We start from the raw sequence: 15,032 nt of genomic DNA on the forward strand, positions 1-15,032 counted from the left end.
GTGCTCTAGCAACCTCCCAGGAGGCTGCTGGACCACCCCTCTCCCCAGGTCTGCGCCCCCTCCTCCAGCAGCGTTGACTGGGGGGGAGGCGGGAGGGACAGAGTCATGCCTCCCATGTGTGACCCCCCCCCCAGCTACCCCTGCTGGGGTCTTGGGGAGAGCCAGGCTCCCACCCCTACCACCCACTGCACAAGCATCTTGACAGCAGCAGAGATTGCCATGCCCCGAGCTGGAGGGCGGGGAAGGAAACAATGGAGCCCCCCTGCCTCATGGGCCCAGCCTGGTTCCCCGCAAGGCCCCAGCAGAGGGAGGTGGACTGGGCATGTGAGGCAGGGGGGCTCCGTTTCCCCAGCTCCAGCCATGGCAGCCTCTACCACTGTAAAGGTGCTTGCATGGGGGGCAGGGGGTGGGGGAAGGGAGACCCCTACATTGCATGGGCCCAGCTCAGCTCCTCCCAAGACATCAACAAGGGTAGCTGAGGGAGGCACACATGGCAGAGCGGCTCCCTTCCCCCACTGTGCAGGGAGGAGACTGTCTCCTTTCTGTGACAGCCCCAAGGGCCAAGGGCACCCTGTGAGCATCAGCCCAGCCCTGCAAAGCTGCATGGGATACAAGCAGAATCGCCCAAAATTAACCTTGACAGAGAACATGTACACAGCCTCTCTAAGGTGCTCTGCCGTACTGCGCCTCGTCTGATATTTTCTCAGATGCGGGTTAAATTTTGCATTTTAAAAGCACTCTGCAGCTGTGAACTTTTGTTATGCTATGGCTGTAGAGTGCCTTTAGGAGCCTCAGCCTGTGAAGGATGTAACTTCTGTAAGTGCCCAGTATGCCCAGTAAGAGACCCACCAGCTTCTGTATGTTTTATGAGTGGGCTACTCTCCTGGGGAAATCGCCCTGTGGCCCTCATATGCATTACCTCTCACAAGGCCCACAAATCCTTGGGCCACTCCTGGCAGTGCACTCCTGCTAGTATCACCAGAGTTTCGGCACAAACTGAGGGCAATGAATGGTCCTTAGTGTTCAGCTGTAACCATCTCAAGCACTGTGGCTTGAGAGAGAGCATCCCTGAAGTCTTGTTTGGCAAATGAGATGCACTTCTTAGGAGCAAAATACTTTTTTACCCTTTCACTCCACACTAAGACACTCCCTCACATGCTTTATTTTCAATATCAGGTAAACCTTGCTGTTGACAGTCAGGCAAACATTCAGCTGGTTGGAAATGAGGAAGGACTATTTGGAATAGAGCCAGAGTCTGGGATTCTGTACGTGACCAGACCCCTGGACCGGGAGAAACAAGCTTTCTACACTCTTCAGGTATCAGACATTCGAACCAAACCAGTCCCATCCCTTTTTTGCTGCCCTACCGCATATCTCCAAGCTGCCTTATATTACTGTCATAGCAAGAACATGCAAACCACACTGTAACAGCGAGAACATGCAAACCACACCCTGTACGCTATGCACTAGTGAACAGGCACCAAGGCTATGGCACCTGTGAAGACTTGGCACCTCTGAAAATAAGGCCATTTATTTAAATGCCAAGAGACTGAGTTAAAGGACTAACTTTGGGCATGGAGTGTTGGAACTGTGAAATACGGAAGTGGTGAACAGGAAATATGCAAGAAACAAGGGCTTGAAGTAGTGAAGTGGTGAACTGTGGTGAATTGTGGAAAAGACCCATCCACCACCACTCTCTGGGGGCAGCCCTCCAGCCAATTTGCGACCCATCTGACTGTGTAGGCATCGATGCCACAGTCACCTAATTTCTTAATGAGAATGGGGTGAGAGACAATGTTGAATAGGTTAGCTTTGTCATCTGGTGTGACGACCAGATTCCCTAGCGTGTCTTGCAGGGGCCCCACATTACCTGGTACCTTCTTTTTGCCCCCTATGTATTTAAAAAAGGACTTCTGGTTGTCCTTGATCCGTGTCGCTAGTCCCAGTCCCATCTCCACCGTGGCCTTTCTGACTGCCCCCCTGAAGCCCTGAGCAACCGTGGTATAGTCCTCCCTGGTGATGGCCCCTCCCTGCCATCGGGTGTACACCTCCTTTTTAGCTTTGAGACATTCGTGGATGCTTTTGGTGAGCCATGGGGGTTTTTGAGCACTCCTGCCGCTTTTGATCCATGTGGGGATTGTCACCCTTTGGACTTGGAGGATCGTCTCCTTAAGGAACGAGCGCTCTTCCTGGACTCCCAACTCCCCTCCCCTCCGGGACCTCAGTGCCTCCCCGACTAGTCTCCTTACCTCATTAAAATCTGCCCTCCTGAAGTCTAGGGCTGTTGCCTTGCTGCAGGGCCCTGACACCCTGCACTGGATGGTAAATTCCAGTAGGCAATAATTGCTATCGCCCAGGTGGTCGAGCACCCACAGTCCAGGTCGTCGCTTGTGGCCAGGACCAGGTCCAACAAGGCATTTCCCCTGGTGGGACTATGCACCTCCTGGGTTAGACGGAGGTCCTGTAACTCAGCTAGGAACCTACGTGAGCAGTCAGACCTGGCTCACTGCTCTTCCCAGAAGATGTCTGGATGGTTTAGGTCACCCTCGATTTAACTGCCTCTGCGAGCTGACCTGAGAACTCCTGGTCCAGCTCTTCCCCCTGGTTGGGTGGCCTGTAGTATCATGAAATAGGAATACTGTTAATATCTGGATGCTTAGGTCTGTTCACACAGCTCTTTTCCTGGACAACACATAGGGCTAGATTGCAACTAGCTCTGTCTGGGTACATGTACACAGCCTCTCTAAGGTGACAGCAGACACCTTTTCATTCCACCCCTCCAACCAGGAACAACCACAATCTCAGATCTTATGCTCCTTGGAGGATCAATACTACTGTACTGACAATGGCCCCAGACAGCCTGAAAGGCCCGGGGATGGGACTTTATCTTCACTCCGCCATCCTATTCTGCACTGGCTAAGCTGACGGAGCATCCTGTTTAGCCGCTCTCCTAAATCTGCAGGTGGTCCAAGAAAAGATATCGGGGAAGAACCTGCGTCTCGCATATTTCCTGGACACCACTCCGGCAAGATTCCAGCTCTTCCACAAAGGAAGCAATATTAGCTGCCCAGAGTCAGAGTCATTTTCCCTCCCTCCACATCCCCTTTTGTTTCTTTCTGTTGAAGAAATGCATTGCAGATCTGTCACTAGGAAAGCTGAACTGACTGGTGCCGAAGCAGCGTGTTAAGTTTACCATCATGTGACAGTGGAGAAGAAACACACTTTCTTCCAACACTGAACCAGGATCGTTACAAATTTACTAACACAATACAGTGCAAATGCTTTACGATAGCACTACCCCTGCCCTACTCTAATTTCATGGTGCTGCTCTCTAGAAGGTTCCTATGCCTCCTCCTGGGATATTGTCATAGATTTAAAAAAACAGTAGTCATATTTTCACACTAACCTTTAAAAGTGAAATGTAAAAATGCAGGTATAAGAGCATTCTGTTTTAAAATCAGGTAATTGCAAAAGATGAAGACGAGCAGCCAGTGTCTGATCCTGTAACCATAACGATCACAGTAAAAGATGAAAACGACAACATGCCGGTCCTGGCAGAGGAGGTATTTTCCGGGATTCTCAGCAAAGGGACAAAGCAAGGTAATAACGATCTCCCTGACTCCTTACGGAAAGACAGATTTCATCTTCACTTGCCTCCCTCCCACTTAAAACATGCCAAGGGTTTTCGTGCTAATCCTGCTAAACTGGATCAAGCATTCCATTTTTAAGATCATCCGTTTGTATAATTGCATTGTGTTTTCATTAGAAATGACTTGGAGATTATCTCCTCGCCTAAGACAGTGGGGGCTTGAGCAGACATGAACAAATACAAAATGGCTTCCCTCTTCAGAGATAACCACAACCATATGTGTGGATGTGAGAAGTTGAGTGCCTTACTCTTTGGGATTAGTGCATTCTTTTTATTTGCCGTTCGGCGACATGCATGCAGTAAACAAGAGAGAAAATATAGAAACCATGTGACTGCTTGTTCCATAGCCTTTTGCACACTGCTGCTGGAGAGTTGCTTTCAGATGTCAGTACAAAGCTTCCTGCTCACTGATGCTCAGTAGTGAAATGTCAGGGAGGAGATAAGCAGGCTAAAAGGAGCCTATCTTGGAAGCTGGACTGTTCTATCATTAGTTTTATAGATAAACTTTCCAACGTATTTTTAAACATCAAATGTTATTGCACTGCTGAGTATAAAGTCATAAAGAGATTTTTTTTTGTAACGGTACCAGATGTAGTTTCGGGACTTTTCATATCGAGAATCAGAATGTTTGTCTTGGTTAAGCAATCTCCTCACGTTAACCTAAATCGGGATCACAAATGGCTGCTACCACAAACATGATGAAAAGTTGCCTTGCAGATCTACCCTTGAAAGTCAGAAACAGCAGTGGAATGAGTTACCTTCCAAGCAATATGCCAGGATACAATGGGATAGCAACAGTGCATAAACTGGTGAAAGCTTGATTTAGTCCAGTATCTCTACTGGGCACAAGAGTGGCTTTAGGATGTGTACTAGACTCTTAGTGCCACCTGCACCACTCTACAAATGTCCAAGGGCACCTAAAGCAGGAGTGATGCCCCCTCTACTTTAAGACTCTCAGCATGTGAGGGTTTGTCTCAACTAGGATTAAAAGGTGGTGTTTCAGAGCATGGTAGTAACACATTCTTACTAACTTGTTCTAAGATAGAAAGTGATGCTTGAACAAGTTGCTTTTTAACATATTAAAAACACCTAAAGGAACAGTCTGCAGGTCACCTTTACCTGTGAGCATGTTAAAATACACCTTATCCTTTCTGCAGTAAAGTTGTAACACATTAGCTAAAACATTTTTAAAAACCTCCTATTCTTGTCTGCATCCAGTAGAGGAGGGGTAAAGTTAAATATAGAGGCTGATTTCTCACTAATTGGTCCTGTAGGGTAAGTGAGTTAAAAAAGGCACGTAAAAAGCCCCCACACAACATCTGTAGTATTTTTATGCCAACAGAGGTGTCAGTCAGGACACAAGGTGAGAGAGAACAGAAAGCCAGGTCCATTCAGGCCTCATTCTCCTCTTACATGGCTGTAAACTCTTTGAGTAACTCCACTGAATGCCACTGATTTATAGAGGTGTAAAACAGGTGTAAAGGATAAAGCCTTTAATTAAAGACCTGCAGTTCCTTCTACCTAAAATCTGTAGTTGCCTTAAGTTCAATGGCATTCATTTGGGTTGCACTGGTCATGCTGCTTTGCGTCATATCCCAGGAGGAGGCTCTTGACAGTAACATTCTTTGTATTGTAGACTGTTATAAAAGGTTTGCTGTGCATTTCCATAAGACTGTGAGAGGTGAAAGTAACCTCGTGTCACAGCAACAAAAGGTTTCATAGTGTGAAGGCTAAATGAGTTTTAATGGGCACTTGTCATTTGCTACAATTTGTCAAAAAACTCGAGGACCAAGGGAAAAAAACAGGCAGAGAAATGTACTGCTGCAATCTGAATAATATTACTGGCATTTAACCTAACAGGTTTTTCTGATTATTATTCCAAACTTTAACCCTTATTTGGGGAGAGATTTCCCCACTCTAGTAACCGGAATACAGCATACACAGTTATAGGAATACAGTATACTCACTACACTAGTCAGTAATAGAAATACAGCATACTCACTACACTCATCTCCTGGAATCTCCTGGAGCGGGGTTGATGACTGTTCACTACGCTCATTTCTTGGAAAAGATGCGACTGGAAGTTTATCTTAGTTTATTCATCAGGGAAGGAAGCCATACCACAAACCAGCTATTGGAAGGTTTAGTGGGCAGGTGCTTCGCCATTTTATGTGGGTCAAACCCTATGTGTGCTTTCATGCAAAGTGAACGTGATGAAACTCTTAAATTAGCATGTTGTGAATAGCACCTGATTGTGTGATCTGCAAACTAATACTTACTCCCCGCTATTTTTGCAACATGCCAGTTAAACTAGTGTAAAACAAAGGCAGGACATAGTTTTACTTTGCTTTACACTGCTTAAAGGCAATAGTCTCTAACATGGAACACCAAAGCTGTACTGCTGAAGGGCATATGTACATGACACAAAGGTTTAATTCCCCCTAAATTGAAGTGGTGTTTTTTTTAAATTTAAGGTGCATTATGCCACCGAATGTGCTACAGCAGCTGGAATTAATGCACAATACACCACTGAATGTGCAAACACCAGTGCCATTAAAGCAGTGCAAAAGGCATTTAACCCGCTTTAAAGCCGTTTCAAAGTGTCATCTACAAACACCCTAACAACATCACATACCTATTCAGGATGGAAAAGGAAGGAGAGAACACCCAAATACATATGGCAGGGATTATTTTTTCCAAAGATGTTTCAAACATGTTTTTCACCTGAAAGATTGATTATGCAACATGCTATTCACTTACTCAGTGGAAAGATTACATATGGTCACTGCAACAAGAATTCACTGAACAGGTAAACCCTCAGCTGGCATAAACCAGGGTCAGGGGCAGATCTGGGAGGAAGGGGGGCAGTGGTATACTCATACCCCACTCTGGTTCCTACTCCACCCAAAGTTTAAAACAAACTTCCTAGCAATGCCTGCAGCATTTCTACTCTGACAGCAGTGAGGAACTCAGTTGACTTCATGGGTCATTATCATCAACCTGTTCTTTCTAAACTCTTCGTTCAACAGATGTTAATGACCCTCTCTCCTTTTTTAAGTCTTGCCATTCCACTAATCAAGCTATCTTCTATTCAATTCTTCTCTCTGTTTGCTGCTTTAATTTCATAGCCCTGCAGGTTGTTTTTAACTCTAGCTAAAAAAGTTAACTCAGTATGGAAACATTAATTCAGGCGAACATCAACTCAGGTATGGAAATAACTTTCAGTGAAACATTGCACTGTTGACATGCTCAAGGCTAGATTTTGTTTTATGAAATGTAGATTTAATTCTAATGACAACAGGATGCAAGAAACAACATTTTTAACTAGTTTGTTGTGGGGGGGGTTTCTACATAATATATGATATAGTAAATTAATGCATGTTCTAATAAAATTATATTTGTTTTTGCTTTTAGCTTAAACTGAATAATACAGCCCAAGGTCCCTAGCTTATTACTAATTTCTTTTCACCTGGAGAAAAAATGCTTGTTGCATTATATGTGATGACATAGCACACCATCTGCACCCTGCAGATTTTTTCAAAATCCCAGATCTGCCCATGGTCAGGATAGCCCCATTAAAGCTAAGCCCAAATTGGTTCTTGGAAGAGGCAAAGTCATTGTCTCCTAGTTAGGCCACTGAATAGGGATCCCTAGAACCACTGACTTCAGTCATGACAGGACAGGATTCAGAAGTGGGGTATCTGTGTTTTCCTGCAAAGCACAAATACCTCTAGTTTTGCTACCTTGCGACTTTCGCTGTAATTTACATCAGGGAAGAACAAGTATAAATGTACCAAATCAGGGCATAAAAAGGTGCAGGGGACTACACAAAGGTCCCTTGTCCTTTACATTTCTACCAAATACTCCTGTATTTTGTCTCAGTTTTGCACCTGTGTCAGACCTGGCACCTGGATGGTAAACTGCGGTACTGATGGGCATATGTACACATCGAAGTCAGCCTGTCACATGCTGCCACTCTGCCCTAAGGCACACAACGCAGCTCACTGACTATCTGCCCCCACCCTTACACCAGCACTGACCTGCCAATTTGTGGCCATGTGCTGAAGTGAGCTTAACCCGTGAAGAGCTCTCTCCGTCCTGTATTTTCCCAGAGCGAGACCCATGCAGCTTGTCAGCAGCAACTCCAATAGCTGAACCAAGAGGCAGCTTCCTTGACTAAACCAACAGGAACTCGGGAAGAAATGACCTTGCAGCTGAAGCTTTAAAGATGTCCTGAGGTCTCAGGGAACCAGAGAAATGTTCTCTTTTTTCACTGAAATGTGAGTCTCACCTAATCACAAAGCTTCAGCAGTTGGTGGTTCAAGAAAAAACACCAGATATCATGAGAGTCAACATCTCTAGCATGCCTATTAAATGAGGGTGATGACTCTGAGAGATGTTGTTAGGCTTAACACCCCATTTATACAGACCTTTGAATGCCTCAGAAGGTGCTGCATAGCCGCAAAGTATTTCTTGTTACAGCTCATTGACAATAGGCATCTGAGGCAGCTGTGGGATTTGAAAAGTCAAGTGGTGTAAGATTCTAAACTTATATTTCTAAGAGAAACTATTAAACTAGCATCAATACCCAAAGCCAAGTTAAACAAACCAATGAGGGAAGCTAGCTACACTACACGTAATCTGTCCCCTTCAACTGAAAAAATAGGTGACACATTGCATCTCTATAGGTACCACAGAGTTTTATTTATTCCAGATGTGAAGAGTTCAGCTACAGAAAGAGAACTGAAATGCTGCCATGGAAAGTGTTTTTCTTGGTGAATTAGGATGCTTTAAGACAGAGAATTGTGCCACCCAAACCCAATCTGCAATCTTTCTAAACCCAGGAACATCTTTCATGCATGTGAGTGCCATTGACTTGGATGACCCTTCCACGCCAAATGCTGATTTACAGTACAAAATACTCACTCAAACTCCACGCCAACCCTCAGAGAACATGTTTGAAATAAACTCGAGGACAGGAGCTGTTTTTTTGTCTGCAGAAGGTAAGCTACAGCTCTGAAGTTTTGCCTTGTTTGTGCTGAAGTATTTGAATAATTATGGTTCTGAAAGCTTAAACTGACAGAAGTGGGTTACATAAGAACATAAGAATTGCCATTTTCTGGGTCAGACCATAGGTCCACGCAGGGGCTGAGAGCAGATGCTGAAAGGGAGAGTGAACTGTGTATGACTAGGGGGTTTTCCCCACTGTTCCTCTCTCACTTGCATTTAAGGTCTGTGAAGTTCTAGTTCAGAGGGTGTATCCCTAACTCCCAGGCACAACAGCTACTGATACTTACTTCTAAGAATTTATCCAATCCCTTTTTTGAATCTAGCTAAACTACCGGCTTCCACAACATCTGGGGGCAATGAGTTCCACACCTTAATTACATGGATCTGAAAAAAAACCTTACTTCTGTTCATTTTAAACTTACTGAGTGCATCTATAGGAAATGCGTTACTGGGCAGTAGTGTAGTGTACCAGAGCAAATGCAAGTAACAAATTGACTTGTGATTAGTTATTGCGCAGTAGCGTTTGTGTAAATGCCTGACTGGGAGCAAGCTGCTCCCAGTCAGCTGGCCAGCAGGGGGTGGGAGATTGTTCCCTGCTCCAGGAGCTGCCTGCAGCCAGGGGAGTCCAAACAGGGATTATATCCCCTTGCCCTGGCAGCACGGAGCTCCTAGCCCCCTGCTCTGAGATCATGATTCGGGAGTCAGGGCTAGGAGATCCTTATCTCCCAGCCTCCACTTCACCATCACAATCGGGAGCCCAGGAGGTGGGGATCCTCATCTCCCAGTGCTGGCCTCACTGTCACGGAGCTGGCTGTGGGAGATAGAGATCTCCCAGCACTGGACTCGCAACTGCCAAGCTGGTACTGGGAGCTGCCTGCTGGCAGGGGCTGGGGAGCCTGTTCTAAGTGATCAAGGAGCTGAGTGGGGAACAGGCTTTCCAGCCACCACACTGCGATTGAGGAGTGGGGGCTAAGAACTGCCCCGGTCAGGGGCAGGTCCCAGCCCTGTGTCCCGATGGGGCGATCAAGGGCTTGGGAAAAGCTGCAGGGGTGGGGCAGGTCCCAGCACCCTAGCCCGAACTGCTGGTGTGGCAGCTAGCAGGGTGAGTTCAGGGTAGGAGGCTGGGACCTACCCCTCCCCTGCAGCTCTTTCCAAGTCCCCTGCCCCAGTTGGGGAGCTGGGACCTGGTCCTCTCTCCTGCTGAGATAGGAGGACATTAGTCCTGTCCAGGCAGCAGGCAGCCCTCCAGGGGCAGGGTGCAATGTCCCACTCCAGCCAAGAGTCACTGTTACCTTCCACATCTTAAGAAAATGTTTTCTGTGGACTCTACTTCCATTTTTAAGTGTGCATGCTTAAAGCACATTAAGTGTAATGTCTGTACCCACCTTCAGTTGGTAACATACTGCCTTTCACTTGGGCCATCAAATGACATTGCCATCATTCTGCAAGAAGCCATTTGGTCTCACAGTTCTCTATCTGGCTTGTAATTATAATCTTTTCTGTGTGCAACCAAGTTTTACTTTGTAGCAGATTTTTCTGAAGCTGCAGACTGTAAAGTGGAGCTGGGCACTTGCACATTGTTATCCTTGAAACATACAGCCAGAAGCTTTGTGTACACCCACGCCATACATCACCAATAATGACAGGTTGTAGTCATCGTTTTCTTGTCTAATGAAAGGTCTTTCTGAAGTTCATTTTGTGCACCTGCCATCACTGTGTACTGGATGTCCATATGAATGCAACAGCCATAGATCACTTGGGAAAGTGCAACTTAATAAAGGCAGTACAAATGGGTAAGGGATTAAATCAATCTACAGATTTTCTGAAACCCATAATTTGATTCATGGCACAAACTATGCCTATTATTTAGTATCAATCGGGTCCTTCCCAATTGCCTCAAAGGAAAAGTAACATTCATAAGAAATTCTAGAAGAAAATGGAATGATACTAAATGTTGGGAAGAGAAGTATAATGCAATAAATGTCTCCTGCTCATCCACAGTAGCATATCCAGCTTCAGAGCTTTTTTCACAGCAAAAGAAGGACATGAGTGTCATCTTACAAGGATCTGCTGTCACAGACTTTTCTTTTTGTTATAATTGCCACATGTTGCCAAAAAACCTGTCCAACCAAAGCCAGCATTTTACGATTTTAATTAACTTAAATTAATTTTTAATTAACCAATAGATATTTGTAGAGCAACATTTCCTCAAAACAGAAGGATTAAATATAGCATCTACCAAACAACAACAGAATAAAACAGAAAAAAATAGTGGAGTCTGACTTTCAATACCCTGCAAAGATGCACTGATATTAAAAAAAGGCACACAAATGTTTATGTCTACATTACAATGGAGGTGCAATCATTAATTAGTCCCTTATGCATGGTACTGCTATAGGCATGAAGTAAGTGTACATAACTTAGGTGTGCAAAGGCAAGTCCTGTGGTCAGAAATTGGTCTTTGATGTTACTTAATGCATTTCTTATTACACTTTCAAATATTAGATATCAGTTGCTACAGCATCTAAAGTGCACTTGAAGGCAAACCCAAGGCTAAGATAGTAACACTAAATGTTTCCATGAGAGAAGGTTCAAGAGCTGCCTTAAAAAATAGTCATGGCTCATCTCTTAAGAGAGCACTTGTTTCCATTGTAGATAAAGGCTAGAGGTCACTGGAACGCTTGGGAAACATCGGGACCAGCTGGCAGGACAGCAGAGAGCTGGGAATCATTTGCTTCACTTATATAAGTGCTCTGTTTTAGGTTATCAGTTAAAACCTGCCAGTCCAACCCAGCAAGAACCCCAAAACAAAAAGGGTTCAGGTGAAATGAGGCCTATAGGTTTAAGGAGAGGTTAATTTTAGTTTTGTTCATAATGTGGCTGGAATACATTTCTACCAGAATGGACCTTCACTGCACTAGAAGCAGTTTCATTATAAGGCACAGCATCCATAAAGCTGAGCCTGTTGTCAGCAGGCCAAAGAACAGAATAGTGCACATAGGGTAAGCTGGCACATTATGTAGGTGGGCCCAATCAGAGGGGAAGGGGGTGGTTCTTTTCTATATTTCCAGCAACAAGATGTCACCTGCTATATTGCATGCAGCACAAGTCTGTTTATCCTGGGGAATTTGTTCAACGTATCACAGGTAAGCAGTAGCAAAGTAGGTCAAAGCCACGACTTGAACAAAATGGATAGTTTGACTAGAATATGTTCCCATATTACAGCTCCCTGTTTTTCCTTCACTTGCTTCCTCCTGGAAGATGTCTCCACAGGGAACATGCAGGAAATGTGCATCTCTCTTACTTGGGAGGTGTTACAAGTTCTGCAAAAGTGGTATGTAAAACTATGGTTGATAAGATTCTCTTATTTTGTAGGTAGCTCTTTATTGAACTCATCTGAGGTCAGCAATTATCAGCTAATTGTGCAAGTCAAAGATCTGGGGAATCAGTCTCTGGGGTATCGTGCCCTAGCAACAGTGGAAATTATAATTGTGGAGAACACGTGGATAGCCCCAAGCCCTGTCCTCCTTCAAGAAAACCTGAATGTGACCTATCCAAAAATCATTTCACAGGTGAGTGAAGAGGGCAGTTTGCAAAAGCAGGAGACTCAGGACAGCAGCGTTTGCACAGCTCTTTCAGAAAAGTCATAAGCTGGGCTTTGAGCCTACAAACTCTTAGGCTTAACTTTAGACACACGAATGTCCTCTTCCATCAGTACTCTGCTCACGTATGGTCCTGAAGAAGCACAAGCATGGTCTGTAACTTTTATATTAATGGCAGGTTGCAGTAGTCTGGATGCTCAAAAAAGCAGGCTGATTTTAAGTAGGAGTGCAAGAAGCATTATTGCCACATGATCTTAAGCGATGGCTGATAAACGTGTTTCATCCATTCTGTAGTATTAAAAACACTCACGCTCCTGTTTCACAGGCTAAAGTTTCTATTTATTTATGTCACTGAGTCTTACTATTCAATACCAGACCTTTCCATTCATCCCCCCTACAAAGAGAAAGCTCTCATATTGCTGGATTGTCCCTGCTTTTTTTGTCCAAACCTGCCTGACTTGCCGGTAAAGCTCTCCCTATTCCAGCAATAGCAGAAAGACGGAGTAGTCTAATGTACAGCAACCTGCTGTTGTTCTGTTTACTGGAACTCCAAAGGGAATCCCTCAGGAATGAGAGGATGAAGAGGAAATAAAAAAGGCTGCTTAAAAATAACGTTCTTATTTTAAACATAGCGCACAGATTGCACTCTGTCCCCTGTGGCAAGTCAAGTAGTGCAGTAAGGGAGCTTTTCACTCACGTGACTGCATCTGCATAGTTTGGGAATACAGTCATATGGCTTAAGAGGCACCAAATCTAAACAAAGTCACCCAAGAAACACATTAGTGCTAACATAAACAACGCAGATGTTTAAATTAGAACGAGGCCTCCGTAATGGCTTCTGTTATTTTGAGACCCGATGAAGTATTACACACATCCCATTTATAACAGTTACCTTCTACTTTCTCCTTGTTAGGAACTGTTTTGCACCCATGGAGCTGAAAGGGTTTATGCCTTGTAAAAACAACTGACAGGCTATATTTCACCTAGGCTGCACAGTCTAAACACAAGTGTTTGTAGCTACAACATTTCCATGGCAACAGTAAAAAATGCAGTTATAATTGTCTCTGAGTTTGCTTGTTCACCTGCCCTTATAATAACTCCCTTAAAATTGTTTATTGCTTTTCACCAGTGCGATGTTGTAGGTATTTTTAGCTCCAGTAATTTAATTTTGGATTTAAATCAATCTGAAAATGATTAAACTTTTGCTTTGGCAAAGTGTATCAGGCAAACCTTTTGCTGATTTGATTTGGTTTTGGCTGTTAGAATATACAGATTATTCTATGTAACTTAAAGGAAGTCTGTCCAAAAGTTTCAGCTTAGGTTATTTTTGGCTAGCAATTGAAACATTATTAGCCATTTTGAGTTTAATTTATGCAACTGTTTCTGGCTGGGATATGGCAGGCATTTGGAATCTCTTGTCAGCAGCCAGAATCTCAATTTGATCTTAAAATGCATTTTACTGAAGGGACTCAAAACACGTTCATAAACAAGCACTCAAACTTTGCAGGCAGAAGGTAAGCAAGGATGTTGTCCATTTTACAGGAACTGTAGCACAGGCATTAATGATGGCCTGACATTCAGAAGTGATGAGCACTTACAGCCTCAATTAGATTCAAAAGAAGATGCTCAGTGTGGAAAAAAAAAATCAAGCTATAAGTGGCTTGTTAATGGACATACCATGAGTTTGACAGAAATGAGACTACAGCCCAGTATTTTTGATTCATGGAGTCATGCTGTAGTAGCAAACCACATCTCTAGCATTTTTAGATAATATAAATATACATAAGTTTTTTGTGGCAAACTTCATTAGCTTGATTGTTAGCTACGTCTGCTCTAATGGCAGCTGTAGCTACCATACTTGGGCTAGAAGGTCAGAACAGTGCTGGTTTCTCCAATTCTCACCCCTATATCTACCTTCTTGAAAAGATGAATTTGATATTTGTGAAAGGTGCTGGGCTGATACAGCCATAGAAAAGCATTCTCTGTTCATTATCCAAACAGATAAAAACTACCCTACTTTGCACTGAACCGAATGGATGAGTTTAAAGGTGGGAGGGTTGCTCATTTTCTATCTAGTCACTCGCCTATCTCTTCTGGGGATGCTAACAAAGGTACCAAGTATTCATTATTGTGCTGGTGGCTTTAGGTGATGATCAGGTGTTCACTGGGACCAACTCACGTCCTCTGTGCACTTTTTGTCGATGAAACAACAGTATTTCAATATTGCTGCTATTATTGTTCCTTGGAACTTGGTGTGCTGCTTCTTTGTGTGAATGCTTGTTCCCTTGATTCCAGGTTCACTGGAATAGCAGAGAAGTCCATTACTCTCTGAAAGACAATTTCCCTCAGGGTCTTTTTTCAATTGACCCAGCAGGAAACATCTATGTGACACAAGAGCTAGACAGAGAAAGTCAAGCAGAGGTAAGCATGAATGGAGGGATTAAGCAGTTCAGAAGATTTAGCACAGCTCCCTTAATAAGCACTCAGAGATCTGGTGAAGGAGAAGATTCCCTTGCTAATTATTCACCAACAAAACTGCATGCATGTAAAAAGATAAACTTGGGGCCATGAGACAAAGGCACTCAATACTGTAGTAGCTAGGCACCAGTGGATATTGTCTTCAACTTGGGGAGGTAGGGTAATGCTATTACACATTTTACAGCTGGAAAATCAAGGCATGAGGTAAGGTTAAGTGACCTGCCTAAAATGACCGAACCAGGATTTATGGTAAACCCAGTTCTTTGTTTTACCCCCTGGACTAATCTTCCTGT

General features: G+C 44.1%; 1 protein-coding gene across 7 annotated transcripts in view; it reads left to right on the forward strand.

The window, feature by feature from the left end:
- The window catches only part of CDH16 (cadherin 16), a 77,204-nt gene that overhangs the window by 18,526 nt on the left and 43,646 nt on the right, over positions 1–15,032 (forward strand). For 6 of the 7 annotated variants that reach the window (XR_002101274.1, XR_002101273.1, XM_019535883.1 and 3 more), the window contains exons 4-8: positions 1,177–1,317; positions 3,462–3,600; positions 8,494–8,652; positions 12,035–12,231; positions 14,557–14,682. Coding sequence is in view for 5 of the 7 variants with exons in the window: in XM_019535883.1 (XP_019391428.1) it covers positions 1,177–1,317; positions 3,462–3,600; positions 8,494–8,652; positions 12,035–12,231; positions 14,557–14,682 (762 nt within the window). In the remaining 2 variants the exon portion in view is untranslated. The remainder of the gene's footprint in view (positions 1–1,176; positions 1,318–3,461; positions 3,601–8,493; positions 8,653–12,034; positions 12,232–14,556; positions 14,683–15,032) is intronic. The other variant, XM_019535882.1, reaches the window with a different exon arrangement.

The sequence above is a fragment of the Crocodylus porosus genome, unplaced genomic scaffold (genome assembly GCF_001723895.1).
Source record: "Crocodylus porosus isolate Cpor-Errol unplaced genomic scaffold, CroPor_comp1, whole genome shotgun sequence".
NCBI lineage: Eukaryota > Metazoa > Chordata > Crocodylia > Crocodylidae > Crocodylus > Crocodylus porosus.